This window comes from Mustela erminea, chromosome 7 (assembly GCF_009829155.1).
Source record: "Mustela erminea isolate mMusErm1 chromosome 7, mMusErm1.Pri, whole genome shotgun sequence".
In the NCBI taxonomy this organism is placed as follows: Eukaryota; Metazoa; Chordata; class Mammalia; order Carnivora; family Mustelidae; genus Mustela; species Mustela erminea.
The window spans coordinates 58,552,196-58,577,649 of record NC_045620.1 but is presented as its reverse complement, the minus strand read 5'-3'; the positions used below and the strand labels follow the sequence as shown (position 1 = coordinate 58,577,649).

The window sequence follows — 25,454 nt, the reverse complement described above, 5'->3', positions numbered from 1 at the left end:
GTGAAATTGCAGGTAATTTTGACCTAGAAAAGTAGCAATTTCATGTGGCTCAACCTAAATACTTGGACATTATTATGGAAGTTGCTCAGGGACTAAAAAACAAAACAACACAAACTTTAGTGGAGCAGATTTAATTTCCCTGAGATCATAGTCCATAAATTATACAAAAACTGTCTACAGAACAGTGGTTTTCAAAGTTTACTGTGCACACAGAGCAGCTGGGGATTTTGTTGAGAATGGTTCCCAGCAGGTCCGTGCTGGGGTGTGAGTGCATGTTTAACAAGCTCCAGGGGAACGTGGACACTGCTGGTTCTGGAACACACATCGGAATATCCACACATCGACATTTTAAGGAGAGGTAGAGGCATACATCAGAGATACTGTGGCCTGGTTCCCGACCACTGCGATAAAGTTAAATATTGCAATGAAGTGAGTCAAATGAATTTTCTGGCTTCCTAGTATACATTAAAAATTATGTTTATACTATACTATAGTCTATTAAATTTACAGTAGCATTATGTCTAAAAAAACAATGTACATACCTTAATTAAAAAGACTTTATTGCTAAAAAAATGCCAACCACCATCTGAGCTTTCAGCAACTGTCAATCTTTTTGCTGGTGGAGGGTCTTTTCTCAGGGTTGAGCAGGGTGGTGGTTGGTGAAGGCTGGGGTGGCTGTGGCAATTTTTAAAAATAAGACAACAAGGAAGTTTGCCACATCGGCTGACATTTCCTTTCACTTGAACACTTACCAGGCCACTGTAGGGTTGTTAACTGGCCTGACTTCAGTATTTTTGCATCTCAAGAAATAGAGAGAGGGCCAAGGAGAGGGCAAGAGATGGGTGACCAGCCAGTTGGTGGGGCTCTTGGAACACATACACTTATGGATTAAATTCACCACCTTATAAGGGTGCGGTTCATGGCACCCCAAAACAATTATAACAGTAACATCAAAGATCACTGATCACACATCAATATAGCAAATATAATGAAAAAGTTTAAAATATTGTGAGAATTACCAAAATGTGACACAGGCGCAAAGTGAGCAAATGCTGGTGGAAAAATGGTGCCAATAAACTTCTCAACACATGGTTGCCACGAAATTTAACTGGTTAAAAAAAAATAATAATGCAGTATCTGCGATGCACAATAAAATGAAATGCAATGGAATGAGGTATGTCTGCATAATATTTATCTAAAAAAAACCCCACATGAGTGTGGACAATAGCAAAAATGTTTCTCTACTCTCTATATGAAGATCAACTCTGGTTTTCATTCCCATTTATCTGGTAACTGTAAAGCCTTAATAAATTTATAGGCTTTATTTAACCTCAAAAATAAAGTGCTAGGATTTCAAAAATTTAATAATGACTACATTAAAGAATGTCTAAGAAACTTGCCTGTTTCTGAGTGCACAGAAAAGATAATCTTCGGAGAAATTCAACTTCATTGCATAAACCCTTGATTACTTATTGTCCTTTGAGTCTAAGCTCTATGCCAATTTGGTGTGCTCCTTAAGGGCCACACCATTTTGTATTGTATTTTGCTTTCCTCAAAAGCACTTAGCACTTCACAATCACAACACTTCATAAAAAGTTAGTATTTTCCTTGTAGCTAGATAGGAGAAAGGACAATCTTCAGACATCCAATTAATTATCTTAAACATTTGGGTTTAACCCATACACAACTTCTAAAACTAGAGAAACTTTTTTTTTTCTGCTTTCATACAATACATTTACAATTACACGTGTGTTGGTTGAAAACAAGAGTAATTTCCCAGTGGACCAATGAAAAAGAATGAGAGGAATGTGAACTTCGGGAGTTTGCATGAGGAAACGAGAGGGGGCTCCAATATAATTATTATTAACAGGTGACATTATCCAAGTAGCAAGAATCACACAAATGCTTCCCTGTGTTTTTGTGCTAACCTTCACTCTGAGCCTACCAGTTGGACCCTGGCATGCTACTTTTGTAATGACCATTAAGCCTAGGCCTAGGAAAAGGCATTTCCCTGTAGATCAGTGTGTAGCTCTTTTGTTCTCAGGTATGATATTAAAGTGAGAGAAAAGAAATGACTTTCAACATAAGACACTGTAGTTAAGTCTGTCTCATGAGGCATGGCACCTGACTCTCTTACCTGCATGAGATGCTCCTCTTAAAGGCATTCCTGTACTTTGTCTTCTCCACTGTGCTCTACCATCATCCAACCCATGCAGCCTAAGGGAGCCCTGGCTTCCGGGAGCAGTTCATGCCTGATATCCAGGGAGAACTAGCCACACTGACAACCTCAGCTCTCTGCAGAGCACAGGGCCTCCGAAGCAATAGACACAGGGGACAGGCTCCATGAATCTGCTTCTCCTATTACAGAGCGTGACTGCCAAGATCTAGGGAGAAGGTAATGTTTCGGGATCACATAATCTTAATACTTCAAACTGAGTTAGCTATCAATAAACACAACCAAGTCTCTGGCTTTGACTTGAATCCAAACCTGTATGTCTCTGAATGATCCTTCTTCTACCTCCATGAGGAAGTGTAAGTGTTGCTTATTAAATACAGGTTTCTGGGCCTCCCCTGGGCCCCCAGAACCAGTGTCTGGGGGCTGAGGCAGCCGTGTGATCTTTCCCCAGCCTCCCAGGTAGAACCTTGTTAGGACTTGAGAAAGGTACAGGCTAATTTCAATAAAGCGGCTTATTCAATCTCTAGGCTTCTGATAGCACAAAAACCCTTGGTTTACACAGTGTGACACGAAGCCTGTGTCCCAGCGGATCACTTTGTTAATGGGTTACCCTGTTTTTACTTAGCGGGGCGCCTATCACCTTCTGTTATCTCACCACCACCTTCCCGTCCTGAAGCTGGTAGTGTTTCCCCCTGGAAAATCTGAACCCCACTGGCAGGGTTTGAAGAGGAGACTTCTACATAAGATTTAATACTTTCCCCTTTGACAAGGCTCTGACTTCTGATCACCCTGCAGGCTGGACCTGGGAGTCTCCCAACAAAGCACACCTGCTGGGGAACCACCCTTCCTGGCCGCTGTCCCTTCCTCATGGCCTCAGAGTTGGTTTCTTCTATCCAGTTCCACTCTACTCACGTTTTAATTTGTCACTCCCACCACCGGCACCACCATAGCGGGTTCTGTTGAGTGACATTAGGAAAATCGCCACGAGGGCCAAGACAGCCCCCAGGCTGGGGGGCCCACATGGGCTCACCTCCTGCGCTAGCCCGGAGAGGAGCGGGGCGATGATCCGGCCCACGGCGGTCACGGACTGCCCCACGCCGATGACCGTGCCGCTGGCCTGCGCCCCGCCCGCGGCCAGCTGCAGGTCGGTGATGCAGGTCCTGCCCACGGCGGTGGACACGGCCAGAAGCGAGGAGCAGAGCACGGCCACGGGCACGGAGCGGGCGGAGGCGTGCAGCAGCAGCAGCAGGCAGGTGAGCGCGCTCGAGTGCAGCAGGAGGGCGTGGCCGTCGTGCCGGTACAGCCGCAGCAGGGGCCCCAGCGCCAGGCCGGCCAGGGCGCCCAGCGCGCTGCCATAGCTGATGAGGTAGCCGGCCGCCCGCGGCCGCACCCCGAAGCGCTCCTCCAACGCCAGCACGAAGTTACTGTAGTAGAGCATGACCGCCACTGCCATCAGCAAGCGCACGGCGAAGATGTCCCACATCTCGGAAAATATCAGGCTCTTCATGTCCCGCAGTGTGGACGCGAACTCCAGCCAGGGCGGCCTGGCAGGTCTGGTGCGGACTGTGCTCCCGGGAGGGGTGGCGGTTTCCTGCCCGTGACCATCTCTCCTTCCCCAGGGTGCAGAGTTCCTCCTCGCTGGCTGGCCTTTCTCTGCACTGGAGAGCTTCGCTTCGCACCAGGGAAACAGCCAAACCAGACCTGGTAGGACGGCATGGGATCTGTCGGCTGCACGCCCGGACTCGCAGGGTGCCCACAATCCGGGGGAGGAGCACGTATGTGCACGAGATTTCTATGCTGTAGTTTTGTATTAGTACATTTACTAACCTCTGTCTTTGAATCCAGTTTTTAACCATGGCCACAGCTACTTCTACTCCATTTTGATGGTAGAAATCCACTCTTCACCTTAGAAAAATTCTATACCTACAAAATGTTCACTTTTTTCGCCGGCTCAAGAGCCCATGATGGTTTCCTGTATCACGGGGTACCGAAATTCTCATGCTGTATATTTAAATTCACTACCTTTCTAACTCCGTGCCTGCCCACCGTCTTGCCTCCCCATCCAGCCACCCTCCCATCCACTCCCCACCCACACTGCATCACATTCTGAGTAGTTACGCTTCCTAAATGCTAAGGCCTGTGCTAAACAGTAGGAATATATTAACAAGACAAGGCCTATAACATCCCTGCCCTCAAGGAATTTAAGTCTAAAAGGGGGTTTGGACAAGTAAAACACAGCAATTGGATTACAGGTGAGTAGTGTGCTGGGGGAAGCTCACTCTGTGAGCAGAGGCAGCCGGCCTCGGCTTGTGGGAAGAGGGGCAGCTTGACACCAGTGACCTGTCAGGAAGCAACTGCTTGGCTCTGCCCCCTGTCAGGGCCCACCATGTGCTTTTGCAAGTCACACCTCAAAATCTTTTGGGGTACCATTCTCACAGACCATGATGTATGACCTTACAGAGAAGCCCAATTCCTACTCAGATAATCCTACTTCCACCCTTATGACTGGTGCATTCCTGCCTTGGTCGTTTTATGTATCCCATGCCATCCAAATAGAAGGACCTACTGCCAATCCATGCCCCCAAATTTCTTGAAACTGAATTCCAGCTAGGACATTTTTTCCAGACTCATTCTGTGGAGTTTTCGGTCCTTCCACACTTAAATTCAACTGGACCATGGCCCTTCAGACCGCTTCATGCTGTCATGTTTTCAGCAACCACATCTGTGTGTGTGGTTTCTCCATAGTCGAGGGGGACTACTCGCCAGGGACTAATTTATGACAGAAAACGTAACCACATGAGAATGCAGGCCTGGCCTTTCTACCACTTCTTATCTTTGAAAGGGCCCTAGACGTTTTACACAATCTTGATAAAAATATGAAAGGGCTATCACCCTGGTGGACTGAGACCAAGAGTATAATTAAAATAATAAAAATGATAATGATGACAGCAACTGATGTTTACTGAGCATGCAGTATTCTAGACGCAGCGGGGTGAACTGCTCGCATGCAAGACCTCCAGGGCTCGCCCTAGTAAGACTGGGAGTGTTGTTATCCCATTTTATGGATGAGTAAACTGAGGCAACTCGCTCAAGGCCCACACTAAAAAGTGGCACAGCAAGAATCTGAATCCAAGTCTGTCAAACTCCAGAGTCTAAGTTCTTAACCAAGAAATCAGAAATCATGCCACAAAAGACATAAAAGAGGCCCTTCTCAGGCAAAGTGGCCTATCAGAATGAGGATATGAGAAGCTGAAGGGGTAAAAGAGGTTTAAGAAAACAGCCAAAGTCACTGAGGGGAAAAAACGCAATACACTGTTCACTGCGCTGGAAGGCAAAGCCCAGTGTGAGACACTGTCCATTGGCCTGCCCCTATCACTCTCCCCTGCTATTCTCTGCATCAGCTCGGCCTGCTGACCTCTAAATTTCTTAAGAATGCACAAGAAATCCCTATTACTATTTTTAGCCATTGCGGTTGAGAACACTTGTGGCTGAACTATCCCTGACTGACTCAGATCCATTCACAGGCTTAGGTGAGGGCATGATATTCAACAGCATCATCGCTGGAGAATCCAAAACAGAAGCCCATGATCACAGTGTTCGTTTATACCCTGACTTCTGACTTGGAGAGCGATCACATTCATCACATTCCTTCATGTGGGAAGGTACCTGGCCACACCAGCCAGTCCTGGGCTTCAGGTATTTTATCTAGATTTGCACTAATCCGTCAGACCTCCCTTCCCAGCCGAGGTTACAGGTTAAACTTCTGGCAGGAGATCATAAAGTATTCGTATGACAATTCACATTGAACTCCTGAGCTCTGTTTCCTGAGTGTGATATCCTAGCTCAACATGGAATCCATCATGCAACCTGGAGCCTTGAATACAAAGACTAAAAAAGATGCAGTAGAGTAGGCTATCATTAAATTTAAGGAAAACTGAGTAACATGAACAAATCCTCTTGTTTCTGAAGTTGTTTATCTAAGGCTCAGGAAGGTACCAGTCTCTAGGCAAAGAGATTTATCCTCTTGGCTTTAGGCAACTGGCCCTGCTTCCAAGGAGTTCATAGTCCAGTAAGTGTTCTTTTATTCATCCAGTGTTATTGAACATTGGCTTTATGCCTGCCAGTTCTGGGCAGGAGTGACAACGGTGAGAAAATCACTATCCTGTGGCATTTAGTTTCTAACAGAATGTGTGGGGAGGTAGGGAGGAGAGAATATAAGCAAGAAAACAAATGGATAATATAATTTCAGAAGTGCTGTGAAGAAACCGGAGTTATGTGTAATAGAATCATCAGGAAAAGCCTTTCCAAGGAAGCAAATATTTGACACTCAAATGATAAGAAAGACCCAGTAGGGTGGTTCAGTGGGTTAAGCCTCTGCCTTCAGCTCAGGTCTCAGAGTCTTGGGATGGAGTCTTGGGATGGAGCCCGACATTGGGCTCTCTGAATGGGAAGCCTGTTTCCCCTTCTCTCTCTGCCTGCCTCTCTGCCTACTTGTGATCTCTCTCTGTCAAATAAATAAATAAAATTTTAAAAAAATTAACAAAACAAAGAAAGACCCAGTAAAGGTATGTGGGAAGAATGTTGTAGGTGGGGGAAAGAGCAAATTGCAGTGCCCTCCTGTGGGAATGAGTCTGGCATGTGTGAGGCTGACCAGGAAGCCAGTGTGGCTGGAGCACATGGAAGGGTGGGGGGCAGGGCTTGCCCATCCACATGCTATATGAGACATATACATGCTTTAAGCATGATGGGAAGACATGGGCAGGTGGTCTGCAGCAGGAGACGAGGTGACCAACTTTGAAAAATAAATCCGCCTATTTGAATGTAAAGGGGATTAAGAGTACACGTATCAGGATGAGCCCTGAGTGATGTACAGAACTGCTGACCCACTAAATTGCACACCTGAAACTATCATAGCAGTGTAACAACAACAAAAACTCTGCCTATTTTAAGAACAACAAAGTGTAAGGAGATAAAAGTAAAGCAGGTAGATGGGTCAGTATGAATGCATAAACCAAACAGCCTTCTTAGGATGAAACGTCAACATACCAGCATTGAGGATGAAGACAGAGAAACAGATGAAGGCTGTCAGATAAAATCCACCTTCTAGTTCCGTAAGATATCCACCAACCATGGGGCCCAAGATGAAGCCCACACTAGATGCCGCATTGAATTGTCCAATTACTAGTGGCCGTTCTTTCTCTGCAACCAGATCAGAAAGCAGAGCCCTTGAGATGGAGAGGGTATGTTTAAAAATACCTGCAAGGGGATAAGAAACATGCTCTGTAACATTTTTCAGACCAAAAGAATCTTGGATGTGAACTTACATTTCATCTCTATCACAGATGGAGTTCTGGTCTCCATTCTCTTTGAACCTCTAAGGTTTGTACTTTCATCCCACTGTGACTGGACTCCTGATCTAGCCCCACAGTCCTAGTTGGCTACCTTATTCCTGGCAGTCAAACCCTGCATCCCCTGCTTTCCCACCGTCCACACTGACATCCCAGTATCTCCAGTTTTCTGTTAGCCAAGTGCAATTCGTGGTCACTTCTCTACTGAGATGTATCATTCTTCATTCATTTACTCAGTGAGTAAACATTCGTGCATGCCTACTGTATGTTCAGCATTAATCCTGACCCTGACCCTGAGAATAATGCAAGGATCAGAGAGCAAAAAACCCCACAAATGTACCTCTCTTCATAGAGTGTGTATATGTGTGTACATGGGTACAGGTGATAACTGCTAGAGAGGAAGAGAGCAGGGAAGGACAGGGAGTGAGGAAGAATATAAAAACATGATGACATGGTCATCTAGACACTACCAACTGATTTTCCCCTAGCAAGAGGTTTATGAATTGGTTGACTAAACAAACTGAAAGGTGGGACACGACTTAATAAGAGATTAAAGTGTATATAGCAGCTTTATATTCCTCATACTTCTGCTGATGTATTTGACTTGTCTGCAGCCATACCCCCATATGTTGAATAAACAGACTGAGGGGTTCTGGTATCGTATGCTGCCCCTCACGCTGGCAATACATGGCAGCAGTTCAGTCAGTGTTGCTGGCGGGTCGGCCTGCCGTGCTCCTAACTCTGATGCAACACAATGGTTTCCAGTGATTTCCTTGAAAGAAGCATCACTCTGTACATCTCTTGGCTTGCACGCTGCTCCTGGGTTCTATATCCAACTGGGTGTAAACATTAGAGCGGATATTGGCCTGATAACCAGCCTCTATGGGAAGCAAACTTACAAACCTGTCTTAGAATTAGACAGATTGTCTCTAGATCTATTTCCTTTAATGTGAGAAAGGACCAGGCTGGAAGATGATTCCTAAAAGGCCTAGCAGGGATCCTGTAATTATTTCTGAAATGATACCGATGTTGAGTTCACCTTACATACCCGGGGATGGAGGACTGTGGTGAAGGTGACCCAGACTAGCTTCCTGTTACCTTCTAGAGGCTGGGCTAGGGGATAGAGAGAAGAGGGGAAAACCATGTGTCTACCTCTGGTACTTCAAACTCTGTCAGGCTCACCTTCAGATCCAAGGACCTGAACCTACATGACATTGTACAGCATAACCCTTGCAAGGCTCCCCCAGGGCTCCCTCATATTCCTGGGCCAACCGAACACTGTAGAAGTTCCCATGGCAGGAGAGAATTTTATGTGTAGCTCTCCTGTTAGCCAAGAGTAAGACATATGTTAGTGGAACTATCACTACTCAAAGAAGGCTCATTTCATATTAAATAAAAACATTTTAATCTTCTCTATAAATTTCAACCTATTGTATACAGGACCGATTACTCTGTAGTTCTTTAGAATTACAAACAGCCTTAATGCTGAATGGTGGAGTGTATTATATTTACACACTGCAACTCAAACCAAGCATGTACAATAACTTTGACTCCGAATGCACATAGAGCAGCCATCAGTTGGATTTTTTGTGGGGCGGGGGGCGAGTTAGGATGATAGCTCATATTTAAAGCGAAGACCTTTGTAAGTATTTTCAGGCTGTTGAGTTAAAAGAAAGGCAAAGCATGAATTTTCAAGGGTTAACTCAAAAGACTTGGAGAGTAAGGATGTATGTCACAGAAATGGTGTGAAAATCCCAAATGAGCTGATCATCAACCATATGTTAAAAGTACTTATTTTATGCTCTGTTCCTTTGGGGCATTGGGTGAAAAGGAACAGCTTAACTGACTAGGGGCAGAGGTCCAGGGCTGCAAACTTGTCCACCAGGGCAGCTGAGTCTATTGGTGCTCTATTGAGTCAAGGGAGAAAGAAACTGAAACTCCAGGGTTCTAACTGAGAAAGGCAAAGAGAGAACAAAGAGCTTCCACAGGGCCTCCCTACCCACCACACTAGGATAGCAGTCAACAGCGGCAGCTCAAAGAACGGACAAAATAAAAGCCATTTCGAAAATGTCAGGAACATTCAAGATCAGTTTAGAAACAGAAACTAACCCAAGAGCCACGCCATCGTCATCCTAGTATCTCCCCCGACCAGCAGTAAATCCCCCGGATTTACGGGAGGCTGCCGGAGAGCTACAGTGGGAGATCTCCATCTGAAGTCAGGAAGCCCAATTTTAAAACCAGAAGTTGGCCAAGGGGAAGAATAATAACCACAGCGCTGGCCAAAGACATTTAGCAAATTCTTACTGACTGAAGGTAGAGAGAGCGATGGGAAGGAGCCAGGTCTGTGCAGTGGTATAATGATTCATACTGACAGGGAAGGCTCCAGGCCCCGTCATGGACAAGCTCTGTGGCTGTGCTCATCTGAGCAGAGCCTGACTGATACCAAGTCCTCCCTCAACAGCAGCGTCTGGTGTTCCAGTTATAATCGCTCTTGCCATTATTCTCTCTTGACATAAGCTGTAACCAAGAAGGGACCAACAGGAGAGCCTGGGCAGCTCAGTCAGTTAAGCACCCAACTCCTGGTTTTAGCTCAGGTCACAATCCCAGGATCCTGGAATCCAGCCTCACAGGGGGCTCTGTGGCTCAGTGCAGAGTCTGCTGGAAATTATCTCCCTCTCCCTCTGCTCTTCCAGCTGCTCATACAGACTCACTCTCTCTCAAATAAATAAGTAAATTCTTAAGAAAAAAAAAAAAAAAGGAAGAAAGAAAGAAAGAAAAAGAAGGCACTGACAGGTAAGATGGTCTCTCTTTATACATTTACAGACAATTGGTTTATTTTGAATGAGAACACACCCAAGGGCAGGAACTTACCCACAGGGACTCTAGCCAGGGCAAACAGGAACACATTGGTAGATGCTCCAAGAATCAGATAACCGAGGGCGCTGAACAGAATGCACACCAGCAAGGAAGACCGTCTTCCAACCACATCACTCCAGCAGCCCTGAGGAAAGCAAGGAACACAGGAAGTCCTCTGACCCCCACCTTTAACCACCACCACCATGGAGATGCCCCCAAATGTGACCGAGATGTGATGCCAGATGGGAGACAACTTACCACCAGTGTGCTGGAAAAGAGCTGCAGAATGCCATAGGAGGAGCCTACAAAAAAACCATCAGTAACATCAAGAAAATCAGCTGGACCCGTCATGAAAATGGATCAATGTGATAATAATTACACAGATATTAACAGGAAAACATTAGGGGAAAAGAAGACCATTTTTAAAAAGGAGATATCCCCCCCCTTTTTTTTCAGTTGGAAGGGTAAAGCAATACAATTTTTATTAAAAGACCTTCAGGGATGCCTGCGTGGCTCAGTTGGTTAAGCCTCTGCCTTCAGCTCAGGTCATGATCTCAGGGTCCTGGGATCGAGCCCCGCATCAGGCCCCTTGCTCAGTGGGGAGTTTGCTTCTCCCTCTGCCTGCCGCTCCCCCCTGCTTGTGCTCTTTCTCTCCTCCCTCTCAAATAAATAAATCTTTAAAAAAAAAAACAAAAACAAAAAGAAAAAACCAAAAAAACCTCAAAAATTGAAGGAAGTAGGAGAGAGACTACAGCAAGGGCTGCCCACAGTCTCTGAGAGAAGCTTCTGCTCTGTAAGGATGCATACCCCCGACTGAGAAGACAGAATAGAGAGTACTCGGGGAATAGAAATCCAAATTCTACAAAAATTCTACCAAGTCTAAAAGTTTCTGTATCCTCTTATATGCCTCTAATATTCCGGTTTTACAAACTGCTTTAGTTTTATAAAGAACTGACAAAATTTTATAGAGTGCCTTTACCTCCATTATAGCACATAACATGTCCCTTCTGCTCTTCACAAAAACCCTTGGGCCACTGTGGGGGCTGGTATAATTCTACTTTCCAAGGGAAATACAAGTCATGGCATGCAGGACTTACCAAATACTGTGTCCACCACAGTCTCCCAACATCTGCTTATCCAGCTTGCAAATAGTCAAGGGCTGTTAGTCTTTTAACAATTCCTTATTAATTGGCATAGTCCTAAGCCCTGCTATGCCCTGTTTCTTTGGTAAATCAGGGACTTTCAGATGGAGGTTCTATGCTGCACAGGCAGAGAAACCCTACAACCCCCAAAGATGCACTGGTGGTGGTCAAGGCTCACCCTGAGATCCTTTGCTGTGTGAATTGATTTCTGTAGATTACATTTCTTTGGTTCCCGCAGGCAGGAGTTTGTACCTACCCTTTGACACACACAGCCAGCTCCTTGGAGAGGCTCAGGGAGGAACTGTGATGTCACTGGTGGTGAGGGCAAAGAAATGATGCTAACCCTCAACACCTCTCTGAACACAGGTAGTCTAGGAAAAGATGAACTATATTCACTCCAGGGTAACATTCCTAAGTATTCTAAAAATTCCTTTTAGCCCACTTTGAATTTAGCTTTGGATGATATTCAGCTATCAAGACTGATTTGTTTTTAGGTTCTTAGTCCAGAGGACTGAAAATTCGGTGCTCTGAAATGTACAATATTAACTACTTACCTACTATTCCAGCAACTGTTGGACTTGCTCCAAGAGACTTGACATGAAGGCTCAGTAAAGGGACGACCATGCTGACACCGAACAAATCCTAGACAACAAAACACTGATCAACTCAAATTAGAAACTGATGCTTAGGTGTTCTTAAAGTGGTAATCCTAATAACAAACTGATTAAAAACATAAACCAATATCTAATTTTGAGGAAACAAGAAATCGTAATTCTACAGTATGCTATATCCATCGGATTAAACTTATCAAAGAATCAAAATACAATGTTTTAACAGTTGCTACCTATAAATGCCTGACCACCATGACCGAGAATCATTGCGACTTTAGCTTCCTTGTGATTGATCCTTAATACTCAAGGAGGATGTGCTATAGAAGTTTTTCCAATAAAAAACAAAAACAAAAAAAAGTCTGTGTGTAATGAAGTGGGAAAGGAGGCAGGGATAATGCCTCTTTCTTTCTTTCTTTCTTTTTTTAAGATTTTATTTACTTATTTGACAGAGAGAGATCACAAGTAGGCAGAGGCAGGCAGAGAGCGGAGGAAGCAGGCTCCCTGCTAAGCAGGGAGCCCGATGTGTGGCTTGATCCCAGGACCCTAGGATCATGACCTGAGTCGAAGGCAGAGGCTTTAACCCACTGAGCCACCCAAGTGCCCCAATACCTATTTCTTGACAAAGCAGCATTTGCTTCATAATATGAATTTCCTCCTGATAGGGAAGGCAACTAATCTGTGGCTTATAGCCTTAAAAATAATACCTGAAAAGAAGGTCTCAGCAAAGCAGGAAGGAGAGAGAAGGATGGGGTACTGGGGAAATCCAGTGTTCTGTAGCTAAGTCAATGAAAGTGCAGGCACTGGGGTTACACAGACAGTTCTAAGTTCCGGTTCCATTACTTACTAAGCATGTGTGCTTGGAAAGTTACTTAATGTCACCAAGCATCAGTGCTGTCATCTGCAAAAAAATGGGAATAATAACACCTGTCTGGTAGAAATATGAAGTCCATTAAAAGATGTAATGATTGAGACAGATCTAACACACAACAGCAGTTCAAATATATTTTCACTTTTCTTCAGTCCTAGGGATAAGTACTGATCCTTTCTGCTAGGTATTCTGAGTTAACAGAAGGATTGTTAATTTTTCCTTTAAGTTTTGTTCTCATCCCTACTTCACTTGGATACTTGCAACAACTGGAGTAGAAGAAGGAAACCACATTGCACACACACGGGTTTCTTTATATTCAACTAGAATTCCTTTCCTTATAATCAATCTGGTTTAAATAGAAAGAAATGCATGAAAAACATTTTTTCTTTGGGGCCCACAGTTAATCTTCTGCTTGTCCCTTCTCCTGGTGGCTGTGCATTCACCTAATTTTAGAAACAGGAACCTCTAAATGTACTTTTCAGTGGCTCTTTTCCATGGTTACATCTTTAAATGGCCATATACTTACTATCTAGTGTTCTCAAGTAGTTCATAAATTTATACTACCTCAACTACAGCTTATTTTGATTTTAAGATTACTTAAATTTTGGGGGCTCTCAGCCTTCTTGCATCACCTACTGATGTACGATATCACTTAAAAGACCCCAAATACATCAGCAACCTAATGAATTTTCTGCATCTTTCAGAAAAGGAAACTCAATTGTCCAAAAAGATTTCTTTTTCAAAAAATTCCCAGTATGACTTGTTATTTAACATTCAAGTAAAGGATGGGAGAGAAATAATTAAGTAGGCTGCAATTTACGGTAGGTAATAAGAAAACAGGCTCATAAGTAATAAATGGTGATCAGTATTATTTTAATGCTTTGTGAGCCTGAAAAGGATTAACTATTTCCATGGATGCTGGTGTTCTAGAATTGTCTTTCAGGAAGTTGTGCTCTAAATTCGTCTTCCCCTTACCAGAAAAGGCAACTCCTCTCTTGCTGTGAATCTGCATTTTCTTCAAAACCACCGGCTTTGAATGTATTTTGAATGTGGCAACTGGTCATGTGCTTGTAACCGTTTATAAGGAAATCAGGCGAGAGGGGACACTTAAACCTTTCATGGAACATCTACATCTCTCTACAAAAACTGATGAATACACTAAGAAGTTTCAGGATTTTCAGCGTAGGAACCTAAATATTTCTTGATCAGCAAACTGCCTCAGTAACAATGAATGAGACTTCACTACAGCTGATGAAATAAAATATGAATCTCTGTATCTGGAGGAAAGAAGGGATTGAAATCATAGGTCTTAGCACCATCTTACAATGCTAACCAAAAGGGGCCTAGAAGGTCATCTTCATTTTCCTTCTTAAACAAATTAAAACCTGGAAGCCCAGATGAGAACTAAAAACAGAACATTTTGGCAAATGACTTCTTTAATCCTGTTCCCTTCCTCTCTTATTAATCTGAAACCATTTTCCCAAAAGTCTTAGGGGGTCTTTACATCTCTCTATATATAATAAAAGTAATAACTAAGTTATGTATAATATTCCTTAGATGTTACCTAACAAAGATCCATTAGATCCTACAAGGATATCCAAAGCTGCACATACTTTAATTGCTTACATTTTCCATTTAAAAAAAATCCCTACTCTCTTTTAACTTTTCGGAAATCTTACATTTTACCCTGAACATATTAGAGACCTAAGAACTCTCTTGAACAAATTATTACAATTTTACATCAGGCTTGCTAAATTATACTTGCTGTGTGCACAGTTCATACACAACACAGGAGATGTTCTGAATATTCTAATCTGTACTGAAAGATCAACTATAATGAATGGCCTGTGGATTCATTTAAAACATTCAAACTATTTCGAATTTTAGGTCATGTTGGTTTTTCTGAAGTCCCAATCTGGACTTTCCAGGTGAGGGTTCAAATTCTTCTCATCTGGCAGAACCAGATAGTAGAACTGTCTGAGGGAGGGAGGCAGTAGCGGATGGACAGTCCCCAGCTTCTACCAGAGGGTGGATGGCAGCCAACTCCCTTCGGAAATGTCAAGGACGACTCACCATCAATAGTTTTGAATTGCGGATGGCTGGAATAGAACGTGGAAGAGGCATCTGCATGCACTCTAAGACTGAACTAAGATTAAGGAATGCCAGGCTCTGACCTGAAGTGTTAACCCTGGGGGCTAAGAGAAGCAAGGTTAACTGGAGCCCTCCTGAGTGCCTCATGGTGTGGTGTTTACAGTGATTTGGAAAATGCTTTCATCATTGTCTTAACAACTATTAATTCAACACTAAACCTTTAGAGAAGGATGGTTACAGACTGATGGTTCAGTACCCAAACTCTAGTGAGGCTAATATACTGGAGAGTAGAGGTCTTAACCTGCATCTGGGCAGAAAATAGTAATTTCTCTTTGCCATGACCTAGGGCCTTTGCAGACTATTCAAGGCCCCCAAAGGCAGTCTTTACCCAGTGACACTTAACCTGACCAGTTCCTTTTGTCCTCAAGATATAGTCTCAAGTCTCAGCAAAGAGGAAATCCTACTGAGTCCTCGTCCCAGTTCTCTCCTAACCTAGACCAGCTCACAACCAGGGCAACTGAACCAGGTCTAGACTTGGAAGAAGAAGAGTGAGTACTTGGATCTAGGGTTCCTGCAGATAATGGCCTATGAGCTACCAACACAGCGTTCTGGTAAGATTTTAAGTTCTTCCTGGCAGAGACTGTGTATTACAGGGACTGGAGCTCTACAGCCCTGGCAACACAAAATGTTTTCTATGAATAATAAATGGATGGATGTATGGATGACTTCTCCTATCATACATTCATCTTTCTAAGCTTTCCATTTTAAGTGGGGAATTCATAATTAATTGTCTTTATTAAACCAGGGCACACACACACACATCATGAAAAAGAACAAATCTGCTTAGACCAATAAACAGTTTGTGGAAAGGCAGAAACAGGTATAATTCACTATGGTTTGCATTTTTAAACATTTCAGTCTATCAGGAGCCCTAATGAAAATGTGCCTAATTCTGCCCAAGTGAGGTAATCACCAGTGACTTCGCTGACCGGGCCTGGCAAAAAGGCCCGTGTATTCACTCCTACTATACCTACGGCCCTCAAACTTGCTCAGGAGCCCAGCTATCCACTCTGTGTGTTCTGTACCTTTCACAGCACCTAACACCTGGGGTCACCCTTGAGCCCGGGCTCAATCACACTAGACGCTGGTGCTGGGGGCGCATTAAATCGCAGGAGGGGCAGAGGAGCCGCGGACTGGGCTCCGCAAGGGAGCAATGTGACCTGGCGCAGAGTGAAAGAGGTTTGGGGGCAAAAAGAGGCTTGAAAGATAAGGAGGCACCACCAGGCAGATCGCAGGTTCCCAGCCCTCGCTGAGACTTCAACCACTCGGGCTTCAAGAAAAGAGTCACCCCCAATCGGGTTCCAGGTCCAGGACGCAGTCGCCCTTCGCTCCCAGCCCCCGCACTCACCAAGAAGCCCACCAGGTAAAGACAGAGCAGGAAGCGGCGGGCTCCGACGGCAGCGGCGCCGCGAGCCCGCGCCTCAGCCCCGGCCCCCAATTCGTGCCTTGGCGTCGGGGTCGCCGAGGCCGGTCCCCCCGCGGTGGCCGGTCCCCCCGCGGTGGCCGGGCCGCGGCGCACCCCCGACTCCATGGGGATGGGCCGGGGGCGCCGACCTCCGTAGCCGCTGCCGGGCGGCCCCCGCCCGCTAGCCCCGCCCCAAGCGGAAGCGAGCGGCGTGCGCCTGCGCAGAGGGGAGCGCGACCGGGCTGCGGGGCGGTGGCTGCGCGGGGACGTGGCGGCCTCCAGGCGGGAAGGGGTTAGCGCGGGCCAGTTTTGTGATGGTAATGGTGATGCTGTCCATTTCCTTGGAGGGAAGACTGCTTCTGATGTTGGAGGTCGGAAGGGAACTGTGCTGAGCTTCACCACAGAATATGGGGCCGCCTGGGGTGGCGGCCAGCCCTGCCTTCGGGAGACCCACAGACTCAGGCCCTACTTGGTTCTGCGTGACCTGGAGGGGTGACTATGACCCCTTCCAACTTCATTCTGTCTGTTGGAAAAGCAGGCAGAAATAAGGTAGACTAACCTTAGAGAGCTGTGAGAATCCTGCAAATGCTTCTGGAGCCCAAGGGGAGGTTACAGTTTCCTGGAGTAATAACCCTAAACGCACAGTACATAAACATGGTAAGTTAAATAATACACGTGCCGTACACAAGAGAAGAACACGATAAATAAAACGATATGGTGGCAAATGGTAGAAGAAAAGCACTGTCTCTGGGGTCGGGGTTGGGGGAAGATGGGGGGGCGGTGCTGGTGTCCTTTGGTAGCTTGGAAGAGGGGACATGTAGGCTGAAAAGATTGAGGAGGTATATGTGGCTGAAACTTTCTGAACAAACTTGAGTCATCAGAGAAACAGGCAGGAGGCAGGTTCATTCAGGACTTAAAAGGTCCTGGTAGAGCTTTAGGGTTTAATTCTAAGTGCAGTGAGAGGAGGTAAGCAGTGCATGACACCAGATGGTGTGTTATCAGTCATGTAGCACAGTGACTTGACACATGGTAAGTATTTAATATTACCTATGGTGACACCCCTCTTTTAATCAGGAACTTGTTTCAGCACTCATTCCTTTCTTGCTCTGGTATAAAGAGTCGGAGGTTTTCAAGAAAATCTCATTTTAATTGTGCAGGTTGCTAAATAACTACATCTGTAGGATTCGATCTTGCAGAGTTTATCATGTGAAAGTTAGGGTACTGTTTAGGAAAGAATGGGGTACTGAAATTTAGAGTGGAGATACATGGTTGGAGCCAGATGAAGCTGTCAATCTTGAACTCCCCAAGTCACTCTGAACCTCCTTTGCCACCAGAAGTAGTGTGTCCTCTTGTGTCTGAGGAAATTAGCCCTCCTGTGCTTAAAGTTTTTGTGATTAACCCATCTGAGGTAGGTGCCTTAAGAGGGGAATGCTCATGTTTTTCAAGACCCATTGAAACTACTCACTGTGTTGGCTCAGGTCATGGTCTCAAGGTCCTGGGATGGAGCCTGACATCAGGCCTTCTGCTCAGCAGGGAGCCTGCTTCCTTCTCTGTCTCAGCCTGGCTCTCTATCTGCTTGTGATGTCTCTCTCTGTCAAATAAATAAATAAACAAAAAAAAAAAAAAAGAAAAGAAAGAAAAAGAAACTACTCACTGTGTTCACAGATAAATAGCTAGGGTAAAAATCTCTTCTTGTTCCAGAGGGCAGGTAGACATTATGGCCTCTGAGGAAATTGTTTACACACCAAAAGAATTGAAAGACTCTGCTAATGTATAATCAGCATACCTTGGAAATGTATGTGTCAGATTAAGGAGAGAAAAATATAACGCTAGATTAGGCAGAATTCACTGATAAAGGTGCACTTGCTAGAGATTCCAGATGTAATGCTTTAGGTTGGAGAGCTAGAGGTGACTCTTCATAGTTTACTTGGTTGGTTGACTGATAACGTGGACTCCAAGGTGACTTACATTTAAGTCTTGGGATGCCAGATGTTTTCTGGCATAATATGAAAAAGGGGATCCAAAGCTTTGAGAGATAAGAATGTTAGAGTGGATTTACAGAGTTTGACCTGCATGCATATCCCCTGAATATATTCCATTAAAAGGTCCAGAAGGCACTACCTTAATAAGGCATTAAGGACTATGTTAGTGGGAAGAACTCTTACATTCTTGTAAAGGCTTGTGATTGCTCTCTGTTTAGGCTGGGTGTAGCTATGGGTGATACGGCTTTTGAGGTGAGCTCCCTGGTTTAAATGGAGGTAATAAGATTCCAGATTATTAGAGGCCAGGTGGTAGCACTTTGACATCAAAGATGAGGTGGACGCATTTATTGTAAAAGGTAGCATGTATCAGTAATCAGAACGCCTTTGCTTTCAAGGATTTTTGACTATGGATAATTGACCATAATATCCGTAGGAATGAAATAGTTTACTAGAATGTTGTTTGAGCTATATAACAGAAAAAAAACCCCTCTAGATTGGGTACCCAGAATCCTGACTTGACTTGCGACAGGAGAATTAAAAACTCTCACTCACTACTAGGCAAAAATCAATTCACAAACAGCCTCTTGATCTCAAGGAGAGTCTAGGTAATCTTAGAATGAATCTTGATGCATTTACATGAGTATGTACCATAAATCTTCCTCTATACTTTCCACTATGTATCCTGCAGCTATTACCAGAGTGGGCATTATGAAAAAGGAAATAGCCAGATCTTTGGAGAATTACTAGACGCTGGCTCCAGAGTGACGCTAATCATTAGGGGCTCAAAATGCACTATGCCCCACCAGTGAAAATGGAGCTGAACTGGTTATTCTCAGGACTATGTCTAAGATTCAGTGATTTGCTAGGAGTACTCACATGACTCAGCATATAGTCATAGCTAAGATTTATTACAGGAAAATGACACAAAGCAAAATCAGCAAAGTGACTTGCATGGAATGAAGTCTGAAGAAAAATAGGTACAAGCTTCCAAGAGTCCTATTCTAGTGGAGTCACACAAGACATCATTAATTCTTCCAGCTATAAGTTGTGACACATGTGAAATGTTGTCTACCAGGGGAAATTGACAGAGACTCAGTGCCTGTCTACCATGTAACTACCCTAAGCTACTGTGCAGAAAGGAGTTAACATAACAGGCCTATTATCCTTTGAAAAAGTCTGCCTAAAATGTTTTTGCTTGGGACAGCTACATGCAAAAGAATGAAACAGGACCACATTCTTATATTTTACACAAAAATAAACTCAAAATGGATTAACGATCTAGATGTGAGAGATGCAACCATGAAATACTTGTAACAGAGGCAGTAGTTTTGACATTGACCTTAGCACAGTTTTCTAGATAGGTCTTCTTAGGCAGGGGAAACAAAAGCCTACTGTATTCACCTAGACATAAGGTTGTATGTGAACATCATGAAATGGAAATTAATATTGGGCTCTTCCAGAAATTACAAATTGCATGAGATGGTGGCCTGACTCTGCATTGTCTCCTCCATTCCTCCATGGCCTTTTGGGAGTTTCTTACAACCAACTGAGGGAGGAAGAAAAGTCCTCAGGCAGGTTTATAAATGATAAGCTGATAAAAGATATTCTGGTACCACCTCAAAGTAGACAGCTGTAGCACTACAGTACTACACAGGAGTGACTCTGAAGTAGAGTGGTGAAGGAAAATCTTAACATTAGTTGGAACTTCAAGTGGCACTTTGGTTGGTCACTTTGTCTGGAGTGAGAGATGGCCAAAAATAAAATGAACTATTTGTGGGCAATTTCTAATAGGCTAGATGGAATAGACTTAGAAGATAAATGGCAAAGAATTCTACAGAAGAGCTATATGGCTGGATGTCTAAAGGGGCAGAGGATGTAGAAGATATTTTTCTCCTGTGTGAATGCCTGCCATTGGATATCTACCGCAGAGGGCTTTAATAATCAGGCAGACAAAGGTATTGATTGGTTGATGTCAGTGCCAAATACACATAAAATTGCCCTGCTCTGTGATACTGGAGAAGAACCCTATCAAAATTTCTCTTTTACTAGCTGGTATAATGTTAAATTTTTTTAGTAAAAGGTGCTAAGGGGACACTTCATGAGGAAGGAGCTTTTCTTCCAGATGAATGTGTTTTTCTCTCTTCTTGCTCCTGTGGTGTATGGCATCCAGAAGAGTGTGAAATACCCAGTGGTGCTTAGCTTCCAGCAAGTTTCAGTGGCATCCATGCACGCTGCAAATTCCTTTGGCATCCTAGCTGGTCTCCAAGTGAACCTGCCAGGTGCCCTAGCAAATAATTTCCTAGCCATTTCCACAGACACCCTGGCTGGTGGCTTTCCAGTGAGTTTCATGAGTGTTCCAGCTGAGGGCAAGTTACAAAGACATCCAGATTTGATAGGAAGAAAATAAAACTGTCTATATTCGTAGACCACATGGTCATCTATATAAGAAATACTAAGGGATCTACAGGAAATCTACTAGAACCAAGAGTTTAATGAGGTTGCAAAATACAAGATCATTGTACAAGTAACAATTTAGTCACATATCCTAACAACAGTTAGAAACTGGAGTTTAAGAAGAAAACCGTTAAGAAAACATTAAATATGGGGGCGCCTGGGTGGCTCAGTGGGTTAAAGCCTCTGCCTTCGGCTCAGGTCATGATCCCAGGGTTCTGGGATCAAGCCCCGCATCGGGCTCTCTGCTCAGCAGGGAGTCGGCTTCCCTTCCTCTCTCTCTGCCTGCCTCTCTGCCTACTTGTGATCTCTGTCTGTCAAATAAATAAATAAAATCTTTAAAAAAAGGAAAGCATTAAATATGAAATACAGATAAATTTGATTAAAAAACGTGCAGAGAGATGATCCATTTTGGACCTATTGATTTCCAATGCTTTTTACTGGGCACAGCAAACCTCTAACCATTATTTTATTTATGTCATTTTCACAGACCTGATTATACAGCTGGTAACCTTGAAAGGTGAGGTAATGTCCTTCCACTGCTCAAAGATAAAGCTGACTTTCTGGTTGCAAACAAGCTCAGTGTTCATCAGTTGTCTGTAAAAACCACTATGTATACAGAATCAGAATCCATGTGGGTCTGCTGCATCACTTCCATGGAACATGAAGGCAAGAGAAACTGGTGCAAACATGCTGATGTTTATGCTGCTTGTCATGTCATGAGTAATAAAGTCTTTTCTCTCTGATACAGAGGTCCATGTCTTCTGTTGGCATCTGTGAAACAGTGTAATAGGCTAACTTAATTTTTAGATGGCATAAGATTAAATTAAACACCGAGCAAAGACCTGTACACTGAGAGATGGGGGGGGGGGGAAACTAAGTGGAGAGATATACTATGATCATGAACTAGAAGACTGAATATTAATATATTATTCTCATTTGTCATTAGAATGACTACAGATGAAAAGACTATACAAAGTGTTGGTGGGATATGGAATAATAATTTTAGTGGGAATGTGAAATGCCACATCCATTTTGGAAAAGAGATTGGAAATTTCTTTAAAAAGTTGATCAGCTAAACATACATCTACTGCATAAACCTCAGCAGTTACAATCTGAGATATTTTCCCAATGTATATGAGAACATATATCCAAAAAAGGTTTGTACAGAGATGTCCATAGAAGCTTTATTTGTAGTAGCCCCAGACTAGAAACTATCCATCAGAAGGTGACTTGCTAAACAAATTGTAGTAAATCCATACAATGGAGTACTACTAAGCAATAAAGTCTGTGAATTCATGCTACAACATGGATGAATCTCAAAATAATTAAGCTGACTGAAGAAATCAGATAAAATTAAATACATGTTGTAGGATTCCATGTACGTGAAGATTTCACAGAACTCTGTTCTCATCTCCAATATATAAAAACCTTGGAAGTTGCAACTGTCAATCTTACATTAAGTAAAAAAGATGGAGAAACTGGAAACCAACAACTTTTAATAGATACATCTGAAAATTGAGGTCTGGAGAGCACCTAATACGATTACTGTGAAGGTCAACTTAATGGGAACAGAAATTGCTGGTACTGGCAACCAGTAGGAACACTTCCATGGTAATTTTAATGCATTGCTGGAGGCTGAGAGTGGACTAAACTTTAAGAATCTAAGGATTCTTAGAGTTTAGTCTTAGGGATCCCCATACTCATGGTATTTGCCAACAGAAGCTTCACACCAGATTCTCATGGTGAAGATTTGAGAAAAGTAAACATTTAAAAGTGAAAATTAACAGTTTTGAGATACACCAACTTCATTTTCTATGACAAAGGTTTACTCTTGAAGAAAAACTACCAGAGTCTTATTTGACCTGAAAAAAGACAATTAATTCCAGCACCCTCTAATCCTTTTATTTCACACAAAAGAAAAAAAAAAAAAAACCTAACGTATCTTCTAAAAGTCACAATCCAAGGACTTCGAACTCACTAAAACAATGAGATTTAATCATGAGGTTATAGAATATCCCCCCTTCCCTACAACTGAAGAAAATATCAACAGAGCTCCAGTATAGTAACAGTGCATTACAACTGAGAAAGATGTAAAACAATAGACTCTATTTAAGAAGGACTTTCTAAAGAAAGCAGGGAAGGATAAACAAGGGAACTGGAGGAAACTGAAGCTATAAAAATATTAAGTGTAGCCTATAGCTATAAAAATGTTAAATGTAACCTAACTCCTAGCAATATTAATATAAAACCTCACATTAAATGCCTAATTACTTGTGTTTCTGTTCCCCAATACATACATGTCTGGCTTTGAGCAAAAATTTTACAACCCAGTAAAGGGCAAAAATGAACATTCTGAAAAGATAAGCATCAGAACCAGACTCAGAACAGGTCTTGTAATTATAAAAGGATTTAAAGTAACTACGATTAGTACGCTAGTGCTATTATGGAAAGTAGACAACATGCAGGGACAGAGAGACAATGCAAGCAGGGATGAAAACTCTAAGAAGGAATCAAAAGGAAATCATTGAAATCAAGAACATTGTAATAGAAATGAAGATTGCCTTTGATGTGCTTATCAGTAAACTGGACTCAGCGCAGAAAAGAATCATTGAGTTTGAAGATAGGTCAGAAGAAAATTCCCAAAGTGAAAAGCAAAGATAAACTATAATGAATGTTTTTTTTTTTTTTTTTTTTTCGGCAGGGAGCCTGCTTCTCCCTCTGCCTCTGCCTGCCATTCTGTCTGCCTGTGCTTGCTCTCTCCCCTTCTCTCTCTCTGATAAAAAAAAAAAATCTTTATGAATGTTTTTTTTTAATGTCAAGATATTAAAGATCTGTGGACAGTTTCCAAAAGTATGTGATATACATAATTGAAATACCAGAAGCAGAAAGAGAATTATTTGAAGTAACAATGATCTAGAATTTCCCAAAATTAATGACAGAAACTATACCATAGGAAGCTCAGAGAATACCAAGCAGGATAAATACCAAAAACTCTACAATGACCTGTATATTCAAAATACAGAAAACCAAAGAACAGCACCAATATTCAACTGGATCTAATTGACATTTATGAAATACCTCATCTAGCATCAGCCTTCATCTCAAATTCACTTTGACATTCACCAAGAGAGGCCACATTCTGGGCCTTAAAATAGACCTTAACAAATTTAGAAAAATAGAAAAAGTAGACATAATGGAAAAACTAGAAATTGATAACAGAAAATTATCAGATTTTCAACACCCTTGAAGATTAACAACAAACTTTGAAATAACACATGGCTCAAAGATGAAGTCTTACAAGAAATTTAAAAAATATTTTTGGGCTACCTGGGTGGCTCAAGCAGTAAAGCAGCCTGACTCTTGATTTTGGCTCAGATCATGATCTCTCAGATTGGCTGAGTCTGGTGATGGGCTCCCCACTCACTGGGGAGTCTGCTTGAAGATTATCCTCTCCCTCTGACCCTTCTGCTTGTGGTCTCTCTCTCATATAAAAAAATTTTTTTTTCAACTAAATGAATTGTGAAATGCAACAGTTGCGGCACTCTGAGGGAAATTTATTACATTGAGTGCACATATCTGAAAGAATAAAGATCTGAAATCATTAATCTAAACCTATGAGGAAACTAAAGGAAGAACAATTTTAATTTCTTTCTTTGGGACTAAGTTTTCTAATATGTATCACGGTCCTTCTTCCCAAAGAACTTCCTTTAACAATTCTTAAAGTGTAGATCTGCTGGCGGTGAATTCTCTCTTTTTATTGTATGACTAGCCTTGATTTTCCTTCATTTTAAAGGGTATAGAATTCTGGAATGGCATGTGGGTTTTACTTTTTCCAGCACTTAAAACATTTCACTCCATCATCTTCTGTCATGTTATCTAATGAAAAGTCTTGCTATAACTCTTTTTCCTCTATGGGTAATTTGAGTTTTTTTCCTTAGCTGCCTTTAAGATTTTTATCTTTGTCTTTGGTGTTCAGCAGTTTGCATATGATAGACCTACGTTTTTTTCTTCCTATTTTGGTATTAGTATTACTTAATATTTCCTGAGTTACTTGGTTCTGTTTGGTGTATTCCATAGTCATATTTCTTAAAGTATTTCTTCTGCCCCATTTTCTGTCTTCTGTAGGAACTCCAGTGATACATACTTTACCCCATTTATTAGGGCCCATCCGATTTTGAATGGTGTGTTCTCTTTATTATTTTCCCCCTCTTTTTTTTTTTTTTTTTTTTTCATTTCACCTTGGGTAATCTCTATTGATCTATCTTCAAGTTCACTGATTCTTTCCTTGGCTTTGTTTAGTTTGCTGATGAATTTGATAAAGGCTGTCTTCATAGCTGTTACTGTGTTTTTGTGTCCAGAATTTGCATTTGATTCTTATTGTTTACATATCTCTGCTAAAGATACATATCAAGTCCTAAATGTTGTCTACCTTTTCCATTACGGTCTTTAACATTTATTAGT

General features: G+C 42.7%; 1 protein-coding gene across 4 annotated transcripts; it reads right to left on the bottom strand.

Moving 5' to 3' along the window:
* Positions 1 to 118: 118 nt before the first annotated feature.
* Positions 119 to 16,767, bottom strand: MFSD9 (major facilitator superfamily domain containing 9). 4 transcript variants are annotated; one of them, XM_032351708.1, is made up of 7 exons: positions 16,501 to 16,767; positions 12,077 to 12,164; positions 10,639 to 10,682; positions 10,396 to 10,525; positions 7,223 to 7,432; positions 3,207 to 3,877; positions 119 to 401 (listed from the first exon to the last, which is right to left on the bottom strand). In XM_032351708.1, the coding sequence occupies exons 1-7, from the start codon at positions 16,681 to 16,683 to the stop codon at positions 372 to 374; spliced, it is 1,356 nt and encodes a 451-aa protein (XP_032207599.1). In that variant the 5' UTR covers positions 16,684 to 16,767; the 3' UTR covers positions 119 to 371. The 4 variants fall into 4 exon arrangements, with proteins under 4 accessions (XP_032207599.1, XP_032207597.1, XP_032207598.1 ...); XM_032351706.1 differs by lacking the exon at positions 119 to 401 and having other exon boundaries at positions 1,477 to 3,877; XM_032351707.1 differs by lacking the exon at positions 119 to 401 and having other exon boundaries at positions 1,477 to 3,877; positions 7,223 to 7,375.
* Positions 16,768 to 25,454: the final 8,687 nt, after the last annotated feature.